At 38.5% G+C, this 15,805-nt stretch overlaps 1 protein-coding gene across 2 annotated transcripts in view; it reads right to left on the bottom strand.

Annotated features, from left to right (window-relative positions):
• Window positions 1-15,805, bottom strand: part of LOC112108583 (ubiquitin carboxyl-terminal hydrolase 10) — a 75,090-nt gene that overhangs the window by 34,409 nt on the left and 24,876 nt on the right. Inside the window, exons 3-5 of one of the 2 annotated variants that reach the window (XM_024202778.3) lie at window positions 11,479-11,539; window positions 9,601-9,687; window positions 6,576-7,601 (exon numbers count right to left, since the gene is read on the bottom strand). In XM_024202778.3, the coding sequence (XP_024058546.1) occupies window positions 6,576-7,601; window positions 9,601-9,687; window positions 11,479-11,539 (1,174 nt within the window). The remainder of the gene's footprint in view (window positions 1-6,575; window positions 7,602-9,600; window positions 9,688-11,478; window positions 11,540-15,805) is intronic. The other variant, XM_024202779.3, reaches the window with a different exon arrangement.

Here is a 15,805-nt window from a genome sequence, read left to right as displayed (position 1 = left end):
TTGATTTATATTACAACACAGAATACAAAGTGTACAGTGCTCATTTTATATTTATTTTTGATTGCAAGTATTTGCACTGTAAAAATGATAAACAAAAGAAACAGTATTTTTCAATTCATCTAATACAAGTACTGTAGTGCAATCTCTTTATCATGAAAGTTGAACTTACAAATGTAGAATTATGTACAAAAAAACTGCATTCAAAAATAAAACAATGTAAAATTTTAGAGCCTGCAAGTCCACTCTGTCCTACTTCTTGTTCATAATTGCTAAGACAAACAAGTTTGTTTACATTTTCAGGAGATAAATGCTTCCCTGTTCTTATTTACAATGTCACCAGAAAGTGAAAACAGGCATTTGCATGGCAGTTATGTAACAAAACAAAAAACCTACATTTGTAAGTTGCACTTTTATGACCAAGAGATTGCACTACAGTGATTCTATGGGGGGAATGGAAAAATACTATTTCTTTTGTCATTTTTACACTGCAAATATTTGTAATCAAAAATATTATACACTTTGATTTCATTTACAACACAGAATACAATATATATGAAAACGTTGAAGAATATCCAAAATATTTCATAAATGTCAATTGGTATTCTATTGTTTAACAGTGCGATTAAAACTGCGATTAATTTTTGAGTTAATCGCGTAGGTTAACTGCGATTAATTGACAGCCCTAGTACTAACTGATACAAAACGGCTTAATAGCAATATTCACTATCGCATGATGAACAAGACACTAGGTGGCTCGTGTACACATACATGGCACAATTTGACTAATATTATATGAACTGAGTTGGTTATACACAACTAAGCCACCACGGCATGCACATATGATGTGGATCCAATCAACACAGAGACTGAACTATCCTCTCTCCTCTCAAAGTAGTCCCTCCAGATTAGGGTTGATACCAAGAGGTGTAAGATCAACACACCAAGTTTCAGCCAGTCATACACTTTATAAGAAGACTTGTGATTTTAAATTACTATTAAGTGATTCCTACTCTCTACTCCAGGGGTCGGCAACGTTTGGCACGGGGCTCCCCAGGGTAAGCACCCTGGCGGGCCGGGCCAGTTTATTTACCTGCTGACTCATAGACTTTAAGGTCAGAAGGGACCATTATGATCATCTAGTCTGACCTCCCGCATGATGCAGGCCACAAAAGCTGACCCACCCACTCCTGGAATAATTCTCTCCCTTGACTCAGCTGTTGAAGTCCCCAAATCATGATTTAAAGACTTCAAGTCGCAGAGAATCCTCCAGCAAGCGACCCCTGCCCCAGGCTGCGGAGGAAGGTGAAAAACCTCCAGGGCCTCTGCCAATCTACCCTGGAGGAAAATTCCTTCCCGACCCCAAATATGGCGATCAGCTGAACCCCGAGCATGCAGGCAAGTTCGGCCGATTGCAGCCCCCACTGGCCATGGTTCGCCGTCCCGGGCTAATGGGGGCGGCGGGAAGCAGCGCGGGCGAGGGATGTGCTGGCCACGGCTTTCCGCCGCCCCCATTGGCCCGGGACAGCGAACCACAGCCAGTGGGGGCCACGATCAGCCGAACCTGCCGCGTCAGCAGGTAAATAAACTGGCCCGGCCCGCCAGGGTGCTTACCCTGGTGAGCTGCGTGCCAAACGTTGCCGACCCCTGCTCTACTCTATGCAATATCCCCTCAAAAGAAAAAAAGGTATGTTTGCCTATTAATTTGGGGGGTGGGTGGGTTAAAAATCTTTGTTCCAGAGACCTTTCAACTTTGTGTGTACACTATCACTGATAAAAGGATTTTTAGAAAGTTTTTTTTTTAGACAGAACAATACATTGTTTTGATAAGAGGTATTTAGAATCTAATGTAAATTCCCTATGGTATTATAACAATTTTAAAGTCGGTCAGATTTGTCATTAAACTGCACAACGCTGCTACTTTAAATCACTTAAAATGTAAAATTACAAAATACTAACGGGCCCAGTTAGATGAAGTGATAAGCTGATAAACGCTCTTACCTACCCTTAAGGCCAGAACTCACCACCTCGGCCCGCACCGCTTCCCGCTGCCCCCAATGGCCCGGGACGGCGAACCGCGGCGAGTGGTGGCCGCGATCGGCCGAACCTGCCGCGTCAGCAAGTAAATAAACTGGCCCGGCCCGCTAGGGTGCTTACCCTGGCGAGCCGCGTGCCGAATGTTGCCGACCCCTGTATTAGAACCCAATTATAACCACTAAGCTCAAAGCATATGAAATACTGTGTTAGTTTTAGACTGACTGCATGACAGACTTAAAGTATGCCATCAGGTCAATTTAGGCCCCAAATTCAGATTTATGTTTTTAAAATAACAGAGAACCTAAAAATCAATAGAAAATTTAATATTTTAACATTAAAAGTATTTAAAATTTTAGTGACATGAGGTTTTTTAAAGTTTTTGGTACATATATTTTGACATTTATTTGTATTAACAAATTACAAAAAGTTAAATGTGTGTATATGCATGTATATGATAGACATACCTACCCCACCACCCATTCGGCTACATTCTATGGTCTGGCTGATCAGGTACATACAGGTGGCTTTGCTTTTATTGCAGCTCTATGTAGAGCTGATCCACAGAACAGATGGAGAAACCACAAGACTGCTCTAACTTACTCCAACTGCTAACAGCTGAAAATAGGGGAATTTGTTTTAAAATGTTTTTTAACTCAGCTATCCTTTTAAAGTACTCAACACACAATTCGAAAAAATCACATCTTAAATAAAAAGTTAAAAATTCAGTTTCACAAAATATAAATGTTAAATCTCACTATTTTATGACAATTTTTATGAACTTTTAACAAAATAATTTTTTTGTCTTTTTTAAATAATGAGAGCTTAATGCTCATCTGCTGCCTGTGACCCTAGAGCCACAGTATTTGTAAAACCTTTCAAAAACAATTAACTGCAAACCTGAAAATGAACATATATATTTTCCAATGGCCCTTTAAGTCAAAGGGGTAAAGGGTAAAGTCAAATTGTTCTTCACCATTTTACTACAGCAATAACCTTCATAATTTTTAAACTTGTTACCCATAGTGCAGTTTATAACATTTTAAAGCTAACGGGGTAAGAAAACTCAAATAATATATAACCAAAGTATAAATGCATCTTGTGATAAAATAAATACAGGAATAACAATGTTGGTATTGAGTCAATTGCTGGATGCTTTACATCTAGTCAATGTAATCTAATCACTTTAAAAAATTAAAAGTAATTTCAAGGACTATACCCATTTAAGTACCGTTTGCCAACTTTGCAGTTTTATAATAATTTTCAAAAAAATACATTTTTCTCTCCTCTTCCGTGGTGAAAGATACATATAAGCAGGGGAAAAAAATAGTATCTGGCTATACAGAGAAAACAGTGAAAATGACAAAACATGAAGTGCTTTCAAATCAACATAAACTAAAGAACAGTTCCTGTAATTTCTTTCACTTATAATATTTTAGGTGTTACAACAATATTAGGGAAAAAATGAGACTGTAGTATAATTTTAAAGTTGACAGTTTCTCTTTAAACAGACATTTCTGTGCTACTCTGAATATGTCTGATCTCATCTAGTTTAAAAGCAAAGCAGAGCTGGGCTAGGTCAGTACCATGAGATTTCAAGAGCCAAACACTGATCGTCTTATGCGAGTAGTTCCACATAAGCAAATAAGACTACATGCGTGAATAAGTCATGCAGGATTTGCCCCCGCCCTGAGGCAAAATTACAGATCATAAGTATCTTTAGTGAATGAGACTACTACTTACAAGCCTCAAACAGAACCACTAATGACAGGGAAAAAATAGACTATTTACCTCCACAAGTAGTCCTGCTGGTTTGGGATAGAAAGCCCCCAGTCAATTTCTGGTTAGAGTAGAAAACTCCCAAATACAGATAATCTTTCATTAGAAATTATCCACACACTAGTTTCCAGTTTACTTATAGATTGGTTAATGGCAGCTCAACAGGATTTTGTGCAAGCATTTTTACATAATGCATTCTACTTTGCAGATTCATATGACAACATTTTGGGAAAAGTAAATACCCATGGACTGAGTCTCTTGAAGGACAATTAATTAGGTTCATTTACATATTTTCCAAATTCTTATTCAATTTTACCAGAACATATATTTTAGCATATTTCGTTATAGCTATGGATATGAGGGCACTTCTGGCCAAAGCCCCTATTTTTTATAATTTATATCTTTACCCACAAAGTATCATTGGGCTGAGGTTTCTCTTTGCTCAGGCCTGTTCATTGGTTACAAATAAGAGGTGATTTTATTTTATTTTATATTGTTTAAAGAAAGCCTCTCCAGATGTGGGGGATTACGAATTCACACAAATGCAGGTAGGGTTGTTTTGACTGCTTACTGAAACACTAAATTTTCTTTTTTGAGGGGGCTGTCAAGCGATTAAAGAAATGAATTGCGATTAATTGCACGATTAAAAAAATTAATCGTGATTAATCTCGCTGTTAAACAATAGAATACCATTTATTTTAAATATTTTTGGATGTTTACTACATTTTCAAATATACTAATTTCAATTACAACACAGAATACAAAATGTACAGTGCTCTATTTTTTTTTTACAAATATTTGCACTGTAAAAAACAACATGTATTTTTCAATTCACCTCATACAATTACTGCAGTGCAATCTCTTTATCACGGAAATTGAACTTACAAATGTAGAATTACATACAAAAAAATCTGCATTCAAAAATAAAACAATGTAAAACTTTAGAGCCTACAAAGTCCACCCAGTCCTACTACTTGGTCAGCCAATCACTCAGACAAACAAGGCTGGGTACAATTTGCAGGAGATAATGCTGCCTGCTTCTTGTTTACAATGTCACCTGAAAGTGAGAACAGGCGTTCAAAAGGCACTGTTGTAGCTGACGTTGCTAGATATTTACGTGCCAGATGCACTAAAGATTCATATGTCCCTTCATGCTTCAACTACCATTCCAGACGACATGCTTCCATGCTGATGATGGGTTCCGCTTGACAACGCATATTCATTTTCATCATCTGAGTCAGATGCCTCCAGCAGATGGTTGATTTTCTTTTTTGGTGGTTTGGGTTCTCTAGTTTCCACATTAGAAGTCTTAAAAGAGCTACACTCCAAAGGCATGCTCCACACCTCGTCCCTCTCAGATTTTGGACGGCACTTCAGACTCTTAAATCTTGGGTCAAGTGCTATAGCTATTTTCAGAAATCTTACATCAGTACCTTCTTTGCATTTTGTCAAATCTGCTGTGAAAGTATTTTTGAAACAAACATGTGCTGGGTCATCCTCCGAGACTGCTATAACATGAAATATATGCAGAATGCAAGTAAAACAGAGCAGAAGACATACAATTCTCACCCAGAGGAGTACTGTCACAAATTTAATGGACGCATTCTTTTTTTTAAACAAGCATCATCAGCATGGAAGCATGTCCTTTGGAATGGTGGCCGGAGCATGGAAGGGGCATACAAATGTTTAGCATATCTGGCATGTAAATACCTTGCAATGCTGGCTACAAAAGTCCCTTGAGAACACCTGTTCTCACTTTCAGGTGACATTGTAAATAAGAAACAGTAAGCAGTATCTCCCGTCAATGTTAACAAACTTGTTTGTCTTAGCGACTGGCTGAATAAGAAATAGGACTGAATGGACTTGTAGGCTCTAAAGTTTTACATAGTTTTGTTTTAGAGTGCAGTTATGTAACCAAAAAAATCTGCATTTGTAAACTGCACTTTCATGATAAAGAGATTGCACTTCAGTACTTGTATGAGGTGAATTGAAAAATACTATTTCTTTTATCATTTTTACAGTGCAAATATTTGTAATCAAAATAATTTAAATTGAACCCTGTACACTTTGTTTTCTGTGTTGTAACTGTCATCGATTTGAAACTGTAGAAAACATCCAAAAATATTTAATTAAATGGTATTCTATTATGGTTTAGTAGTGTGATTAAAACTGATTAATTGCAGTAAATTTTTTTTAATCGTTTGACAGCCCTAAAAAGGATAAAACAAAATCAAATAATTATGTTAATGAAATATTATAGCTGAAATATTAACATTAACTGAATTTCTTAACTCTAACATAAGCGATCTGAACACTCTTGTCTTGAATGTATGCATTATAACAGGATCACAAACACTGGGCAATGAGACATACTATTTAGCAAATACAGTTCAACAGAAAGCAAACACTTTTTCTAAACTGCTCCTCCAGTAAGACTGTTAAATTAAACTCTGTGCTGTTAAATTTAAACCACGCCTAATGTAGCTTTAGATGCTTATATGTAGCATTTATATTACTGTATTTGCTGTATGATCATATGATATTACATTATTGCAATGTTTATTCAAAGGACAGAGCTGAAATAGTTACCCACTTTATAACTATTTTAATTTTTGGAATTGTGTAATTAAAATCAACCTTAAGCTTGCATTAACTTAAGTGTCTCTTCTCTCTCTCTCTCTCTTTCAATACTGTACACTCTTGTTTTAAGGCAAAATGTGTTACTCTTCTACCAGAATGTCCACTCTAGTGTCTGTTAACTATACCTGCAATCTTTATGGCTACAGGATCCTCTGAAACTGGAACAGGTCCCTCTTTGACTTCAACCTGTTTTTCAGGGACCAGAGTAGATGTGGCAGGAGGGGTACACTTAGTCTCAACATAGGCCACAGATGTGGAAGCAGAGGGCTTGGAATTGTGAAAAAGACTAGCCCACGATTTTGCAGGCTGATTAACAGGGACTGATCCTGAAACTGGGGCTGTCGCCTCAGTAGTAGGTGAAACATCCTCGGGCTTAGCTTGGTCTGAGTCAGTGCTTTCCATAGTGTGCAATTCTACCCCATTGGCAGCTGTGCCCTCACCAGAGGATTCAAGTGTTTGTCCATTAGTAACACCAAGATTTTCAGTAGTATCAGTACCATCATAAGGTTCTACAACAGCTGTCCTTAAAGGGCTATCTCTGCCAGCCTCTGAGGGGATGCAGAATTGTTCAGAATTGGTAACACTGCATATCTCAGGCTGCCCTGCAGTCCTGGTATTGTCTAATACACTAGAAACAGAATCATCAGACACAGCTTCACTAATGAAGTCCACAGAATTTTCAGGGCTGTTACAAGTCCTTGGTGAGGCTGATGATGGTCTGTCTCCTGTAAGTTCCGTATCTTCTGTGCTTATACTATTCAGTCCTGATGAATTTGCATGGCCATTTACAAGAGCCTCTGCTGGAACAATGCCATCACTGACATCTTCCAAATAACTGTAGTATCCAGGTGGTCTTTTTTTCTTCTTTTTACGCTCCCGTTGTCCAAGGCCCCCAGATAAGCTATCATTTTCAGGATTAGAACCGCTATCCAAAGCAAGGGCAGGATCAGTGAACTGGCAGTCTATGGAGTTGTAGTTGGTTTCATTAAGAATGTCATCATGGGTTTTCTGAGTTGATGCACAACCGAGAATAAATTCTGGAGCCTGAGGATTCAGAGTGCTCGAAATACTGTAGTCAGTGTTATTCAGCACAGATGACTCTGTCTCAATAACTTCATTAACACCAAATTCAATTCTCCGATAATCCTCCCCTGGACAAAATAAATTAAAAACCTCTGTTAGTAAAGTCCAGTCACAAAGATACAAAATAAGTAACAGACAAGTCTGCTTTCCTGAAACGCAAGTATAAATGACATTCCTCATACAAACAAAAATCATCCTCAATGTCCATTTGTATCTTGAAAAAGAATGGTTTTAAAAGATTTTAAAATGAAATGAGGATGCAAAGAGTATCAAAGTTTTCCTTCAACACAGAATAGGACTTCAGTTTAAGAAAATCTGGACACAGATCTTGCAATAAACACAGTTGTACCCTTTCAGCTATATGGAGTCTGAATGACTTCAATGGTAGTCTGCCTGGATCCAACTGCAGCATGAGGAACATCGAGTGTGATCAAAAGAACCATCTTTTTCATACTACTGTACATCTTTAAAGAAGGTCTTATTTTCTATGACAGTAAGCCTATAAACTGCATTTTGCCAAAAGTAAAGTAAAATCCACCTTTGCAACTAATAAGATTTTTTAATTAAGAATATTTAAGACAAGTCACAAATGGCAGAATGATATTTTACATTCTAATCTACTGGAAATGTTACAATTTCAGGTTTTGGAAATCCAAAATTATCAGCAATTTAATAATAAAAAAAGATATGATATTAATTTTGTGTGTCACAAGAAATACAATTAATGATACTGGATCAAAGCCAGACACATTACATTTAAAATATAAATTGATTGAAGGTGAGTATATGAACAATGAGAAATAATTTACCTCGATAATTTCATAACTTTCAAGAAATGAAAAGAAATTCTCATAATAGACTGAAATATACCAAAATGCTGTTATAGTCATGTTTTTTTAAATGTAAAACCCTAACTAAATTCCTGTTTATACATGATATCGAAGAACTGTATGCTGCAAGTGTATGGCACTTAAGTGACCACCACATATATTTTATTAATAGATTACAAAACTAGTAATACTACATGCCTCAGGCTGCCTTGACATTTAAAGTGTATAACTGTGACAGAAATTGTCATGAATACCAAATAGGGGTGTAATGTAACTAAGATTATAAAATTCATGCAGTTTTTTTAATTTTAATAATTCCCAGGACAAATTTTCATTAATATTTAATCAGAAAACAATTTTGTGTGATTTTCTATGGTACATATATTACTGCTTCTATGAGCTTGAAAACATTTGTTTTCTGTTTCGCAAAAGGAAAAAAAAGCGTTGCTAGAAAGTGAGTTTCAGATCATCCTTTTCCTACAGGATTCCTGTTCAAACAACACTGGTCACTATTTCAAAATAAATACGTATAATATGGCACACTAATCTCTACATCTTCAGATTCATCTAGTTTACCTATACATTTGCTAACAGGATAAGACGATTTTGTGCAATTTATTTGTGCACAAGCCATTTCAACAGATCTACGTTAATGAGCATATCAGTGTCATTAACACTTGTTTTTATCCAACAGAGCATAACAGAGTTGATGCCAATCACAGTATTTTTAAGTTTTAGGAATAAATTGTGTATTTTTCTTAATACCTGTTGAAATCTTCCAATCCCTAATTAAAACTTATTAAAATCTGAAACCAATCAAGCATAGGATTTTTCCTAAATTCTTATTAGAAAAAATTGCTTTTGGACTAAGACTTGGTATGCTATTTTATAGTCTGGAGCAAAATTGCACATGCTATTAATCCCGCAAACCAGGGGATTATTAAAGGAATTTAAATCTATTACCTATAGCCAAACTGCAGTAAGAAAAAATACTTACTTTACAATAACTGTAAAGTGGATAAAATCAACCAAAAAGGAGTTAAGACTTTTACTCCTTCTTTAAATCAAATCCCTGAAATACCTCTTATTTACAGGAACTGTGAAGGTTGGGTCACAATACTCATTTCCACACTGCCACTAGTTACGACAGAATCTCATTTGTTTTAACATTGTATTTAGTGCCTTTTTAAAGAAAAATATGAAAGAGATCAACTTTCTTTTATGGTTATTTTTGTACCTTCCACTTTGCTTCCAGCCACCTTTGTTTCAATCCATTCCGTGGTGTTTCGAGGATCTATTGTTGCATGGATTGAAATGGATGCACCTGAAGGTATGAAGAATACTGCACATTGACAAGATACCCTTTGAAGATGTTACAATGTATCATGTCAATGCATTATAATGAAAGCTGTGAATGCGTATTAAGAATTAGTATGCACTGTGTATCATGCAGCTTTTTAGCCAAATACAATTATTCATAATATGCATCAACAGCTCCCCCAGCCATTCATTGTAGATATCATTACACCATAAAAACAGCAACATTTTATACTATGGTTATGTGATCAATGGGTCATCTCAATGTTACTAAAAACGACTTTGCCTGAGTAATTTTTTCCATTTTAGTTTCAACTGCTTCTTATGCAGCCATAACTATACTATTATGCAGGCACATTACAGTGCAGGTTTGTTAAGTAAGACACATTTTTCAGGCAAAGTTTGATTTGCCATCATTAACCGATCTCAGGGGAGGGAGGGAGTATTTAGGGTCTGAGCAGGATCTGAAACGTTTGCAGAAATCAACTTTCTATATAGCTTGTGCTAAACCATACAGAAAGCCATTTGGGTAATCATCCCTATTTCAAACTTAGGCATTTAAAGTCAGGCACCTAAATCCATATTTAGGCACCTGAAAAAAAAATTCCCAGACTTCCAAAGGTGCTAAGCACTCACAACTTCCACTGTCTTTAGATGGAGTTGTTGCTCAGCACCACTGAAAAGACTGGTTAGGTTCCCTGAATCTTTGTTTAGGCATCTAAGTTTAGTAACCAAAATTTGAAAATTATGGCCAATGACTTTTATCTTTATGTTTATACTTTCCCTAATGTTACCTTGTGGGTTTTGTTCTTCTACAAAATTTTAATGGCTATTCCAAATGCTGCACTAATGACCTGCCAAATTTAAAACAAACATCAAGTATATTTTTAGCTAAAGGAGATCTGGGTTCTATTCCCAGTTTTGCCACAAGCTTCCCAAATACCTTTGGACAAGTCTCAACTTCTCTACAACTATGTTAACTCAGCTGTAAAATGACAATATTTATCTACTTTGTAAAAGTATTATGCAGACTATTATAAAGAATTGAAATCCTCAGCTGGAAGGTGCTATGTAAATATGAATTATTATATCATGAAACCAGGCAGGGTTTTTTTTCCTTTTTGACATGTGGGGAAAAGATGTGCATGTGGGGGGAAACAGTGACCATTACTGCTTTAAATCAGAGCTCGGTAACACATTTTCACATTGCGAGTCATACTTTCTCTCTCACTCTCTCCAAAAAAGGATTTTCCAGAAAAACAGCTGAGCCACATAGAAACAGAATGTCATGCTGAACAATAAGCAGAACACTGCTCTCAGAGTCATCTTCAGGCTGCAACTGCCAAAAAATACTCGTGTTGAGACTTTTACAGAGGGGGCAGTAAAAGTCCACAGATGGTTAAGTGCTATCCAAGCTATTTATTTTAGTTGCTTCTTGATTAAGAACTCCATACTAAGCTCTAGCCCTAAGCAATTTTTTCAGCTGAATTCTAAAAGCTTCAACAAGAAATTTTTTAATGGCATTGTTAGAGCACAAACTACCACAGTGAAGTAGCGAGCATACTTACTACAGTTAGCTACAGAAAAACGTTAAAACAAGATTCTCAAACATTCTTGTAGATTTCAACGGGCTAGCAAGTGTTGAAAAAGCAGCCTGACAAACACATGCGCATATACATGCTAATAAACCTGAACAGGACTAATTTAAAGACAATCTGTACTATATCAGGACATTATGGGGAGAGTCCTACACCCTGAAAAAAGAAAAAAAGAAAAAAAAAAAGGAATGATTTCTTACCATCATGATGTTCACCTGTGGACTTAATACCACAAGAAACTGTTTCATTGTATGGAGGAAGCTGCAAAGAAAAGAAAATAAGATTTAATGATAGGCAAAACAGCTCTTTAAAAATAACATTTTATGTTAATTTAATTAGAAATACCTCGATCATTTAAAAATAACTCTTTATATCCAATTGTCCTAAATGCTGTCTTGAACTTATATTCCTATATATACACACACTCATCCCTACATTGTAGTTTGACACTCTACAGAGACTAATTTACCATAATCAGAGATGAGAGATGAAGACTACCATCACCTTGAGTTACAAACTCTAGAACAGGGGTGGGCAAACTTTTTGGCCCAAGGGCCACATCTGTGAATAGAAATTGCGGGCCATGAATGCTCACAAAATTGGGGCTGGGGTGTGAGGGCTCCGGCTGGGGGTGTGGGCTCTGAGGTGGGGCTGGGGATGAGGAGTTTGGGGTGCATGAGGGTGCTCTGGGCTGGGACCGAGGGGTTCAGAGGGCAGGAGGGGAATCACGGCTGGGGCAAGGGGTTGGGGTGCGGGAAGGGGTGCAGGCTTCAGCTGGGGGTGGGGCTGGGGATGAGAGATTTGGAGTGCAGGAAGGTGCTCTGGGCTGGGATCAAGGAGTTTGGAGGGCGGGAGGAGGAGAAGGGCTGGGGCAGGGGTTGGGGCGTGGGGGGAGGCTCAGGGATGCAGGCTCGGGGCGGCGCTTACCTCAAGCGGCTCCCAGAAGTAGCGACATGCCCTTCTCCAGCTCCCACACAGAGGTGCAGCCAGGCAGTCTGCACGCTACCCTGTCCACAGGCATCGCCCCCACAGCTCCCATTGACCACGGTTCCTGGCCAATGGAAGCTGCGGGGGCGGTGCTTGGGGCTGGCGTGCAGAGCAGAGCCCCCTGGCTGCCCCTACATGTAGGAGCTGGAGAGGGGCCATGCCGCTGCTTCCTGGAGCTGCGTCGAGCAGCCCCCGACCCTGCTTCCCAGCTGGAGCACCAGAGTGGGGCAAGCCCCAGACCCCGCTCCCCAGCAGGTGCTCAAGGACCAGATTAAAATGGCTGGCGGGCCGAATCTGGCCCGAGGGCCGTAGTTTTCCCACCCCTGCTTTAGAATCATGAGCTGTCCTCCAGTTCACTTCAGGATTCTCTGAGTATAGCAAAAACATACCAAGAATTAAAGGGACGGAAGGACAAAGAGATTAAATAGCTTGCTAAAGTTCACGACAGAAGCCTGTGGCAGAGCCATAACAGAACCCAGGCCTTTTGACTCCAAGCCCTCTGTTTTATCCACAAATAGTATTGCCTTTGAAGAGTTTTGAACACTCTGCTTAACAATACACTAAAATTTAAAGCAGTTATTCTGGATCATCTTATCCTGTTCACTATAGCAAAATGAAGACTATTAGATTTGCACTGCCAGTCGAAATAGTGCCACCATGGTTACTATCTGGATAGAGAATCAAGCACTTTGGTATAAAATGTAGGCTCCATTACCTGGAGCTAGTGAACGAATGTAACTCTTTCACTATTTACATGAAAAAAAGAGTACAATTGCCTACATATTGGTTTACCTTAAGTATGCTGAAATTAAAGGATAAATAAATTCCATGTTAAATATTTCACATGAAAAAGTAAGATATCCTAAAGCTTTGCACTTATAGTATATTCCATGTGGTGTTAAATTTCATATTGCTGTTTAGCTTCTTCCACAAAGTTGGCCTGGTGGTCTGTAGACACATAATGCGTCACTGCGCAGGCGACCCAACTGAGTTGCAAACGTATAGGCATACATTGATCTTGAAACCCACTCTGCTTCAAGAAATATTAGGATTTTCTACAGCACCCATAATCACATTATACATGTGCTTTCCAGCTAAATTAGATCTGCACAGCAAGTTCCTTAGTGGAGCCTCAGGAAGTCTTCTGTTCTTTTTTTCTGGTTATAGGAGGCTCTGGGTGGAGATATATACCTTAAAAATAAAATAATTTTGATTATACTGGGAAAGCTTTCTTGACCAGAAAGCTCTTGCTATGTACTCTGAGGGTGGCCAACTTTAGACTCCTCCGGAAGTTCATTCCACAGCTGAATATTTTAATCTGCTCTCATATATTCTGCCCTGGACATTATAAACTGCCTTGTTCCATGGAAGAACAGCTGTCTTGAAGGCTCATGAAAGGAGATTTAGTTGATAACATACAGGGTCTGGCTTTGAAGGTCAGGCTCACTGGTCTTGATTTGGCAATGGAAGCAGACCGGGAATCAGTGACAGCTCACTGAAAAGTAAAGCTGGCACATTTTTCACAAACTAGAACCTCTGCATCACTTTCATCTTTGGTCCCAATACAGTAATCCAGTTTGGAGATAATGAAAGGATCGTGATGGCCAGATCTTTTTTCTGGGAAGAAGGGTTGAAACTTATAGCAAGCTGAAAGTGGAAGGCATTTTTCACAATGGTGCTCCCTTGCTCATCTAGACTTAGTGAGGAACTAACAGGATCATGTGGTTTTGCACCACTTTGATAAATGGGTCCAGATACCTTTAATACAGTGTTTCTCAAACTGGGGTCGCCGCTTGTGTGGGGAAAGCCCTTGGTGGGCCGGCCTGGTTTGTTTACCTGCCCCGTCCGCAGGTCCGGCTAATCGTGACTCCCACTGGCAGCGGTTCGCTGCTCCAGGCCAATGGGAGCTGCTGGAAGCGGCGCTGGCCGAGGGACTTACTGGCCGCCGCTTCCAGTAGCTCCCATTGGCCTGCAGCGGTGAACCGCGGCCAGTGGGAGCTGCGATCGGCTGTACCTGCGGACGGGGCAGGTAAACAAACCAGCCCAGCCTGCCAGGGGCTTACCCTACACAAGCGGCGACCCCAGTTTGAGAAACACTGCTTTAATGGGATGGATGAGATGTACTGCTGGGTGTCCTCAGTGCACTTCTGGCAGCACTGACGTGAAATCTTACCTCTCTTTGTGGTCTCCCAAACAGATATTGAAGAGGAGGGAGAAAAGAATAGATCACTAGAGGACTCAGGTGAAGCATCTTCAGTTTTGGGAGGAACTTGCTGAAACGTAAGGAGTTTGTGCCAGACAGGAGGAAAAGATAAGTGGGTGGAATCCCTAAGGAGCCAATGAGATGTCGGGGAGTAAGGAAGAAAGAAAAACTCACAACTGTCAGAAACTGACCCTGAAATTGATAAAATAAAATAATTACTAAGTAAAGTAATCTATGTCACGGAATCTATGGGTGAGCCTCAGCAATATTCTAAATGGTGGCAGGGAAAATAAATCCTTGTTTAAGTTAAAAAAAATTTTAAAGTATTTTCCTAGAAAACTTTCTTTGGTGATGAGCTAGCTGGGATAATTTAAAAAAAAATTATTTTTGTAGAACTGGGGAATCTATTTTTTGCTGCGTGCATTTTCATTTAATTATTTGTACACATGTTCCCTGAATCCTCCCTGTGAAGGTTCAAACTGTGCTCAACTGTAAAAGCAAATCAAATCTGAACTATTCAAACAAGCAGATATATGTCTTCCTTTGTTTGAACCAGTGTTTGCTGTGTAGACTGGCTGTCTCATCCTTCCCAGCCTCTCCCCATGTCCTCCCCCCTCTGAATAAAAGCAATCAAAGCCTTCAAGTTTGCCACTGAAAACACAGGACAAGCTGCTATGCAGATAACTGGTACCATTGTCCTAAATGCTAATGGATCTGACCTTAGAATGTCACAAACATTTCTCCATTGAATGTGATCCTTTCTATTTTCTTTAAACAATTAAAAAATAAAATACTTTCTTGTATACTATCATGTAAAATTATTTTAGGTACAGTAACAGAATAAAAGTATTGAGACTTCTGTATTCCTAATGATCTATTCATATTTTAGACATTTAACTATATAAACATCATCCCTTCTTGGATGGAAGTGAGAATGAATGGGTGGAGAATGGGAAGATAAAGAAAGTAAAGTAGAAAACAGAATGTGGCTTAGCAAAACAGGAAAAAAAAATATGCACTCTCACTTTCTAGATCTTTGAGTAACTACAGGGCTCCGTGACAAAACAAATACAAATGTACAAAGCATGACAGATGTTCAAATTCTATTCCGCAGTCAAATAAGAGTAAACAATGTCTCACTCACATTAAAAATATTAAATTAAAGTCAAAATATCTGATGTAGTTACTCTTTCAAGGCAATGCTCATGTTGTTCAAGCTATTATGAAGGTTTTAGTAAAGTAACCTCTATGTCTAAATTTTCAAACTTACATGCCTAAAATATATTTAAGTGCCTAATTTTAAGCTCCCAAAAGTTGATTTAAGTATTTGAACCTGC

The sequence above is a fragment of the Terrapene carolina genome, unplaced genomic scaffold (assembly GCF_002925995.2).
Source record: "Terrapene carolina triunguis isolate 2854851 unplaced genomic scaffold, T_m_triunguis-2.0 Scaffold33891, whole genome shotgun sequence".
NCBI classification, from domain to species: Eukaryota; Metazoa; Chordata; order Testudines; family Emydidae; genus Terrapene; species Terrapene triunguis.
The sequence above is the reverse complement of the archived record's forward strand: the minus strand, read 5'-3'. Positions and strand labels throughout refer to the sequence as shown.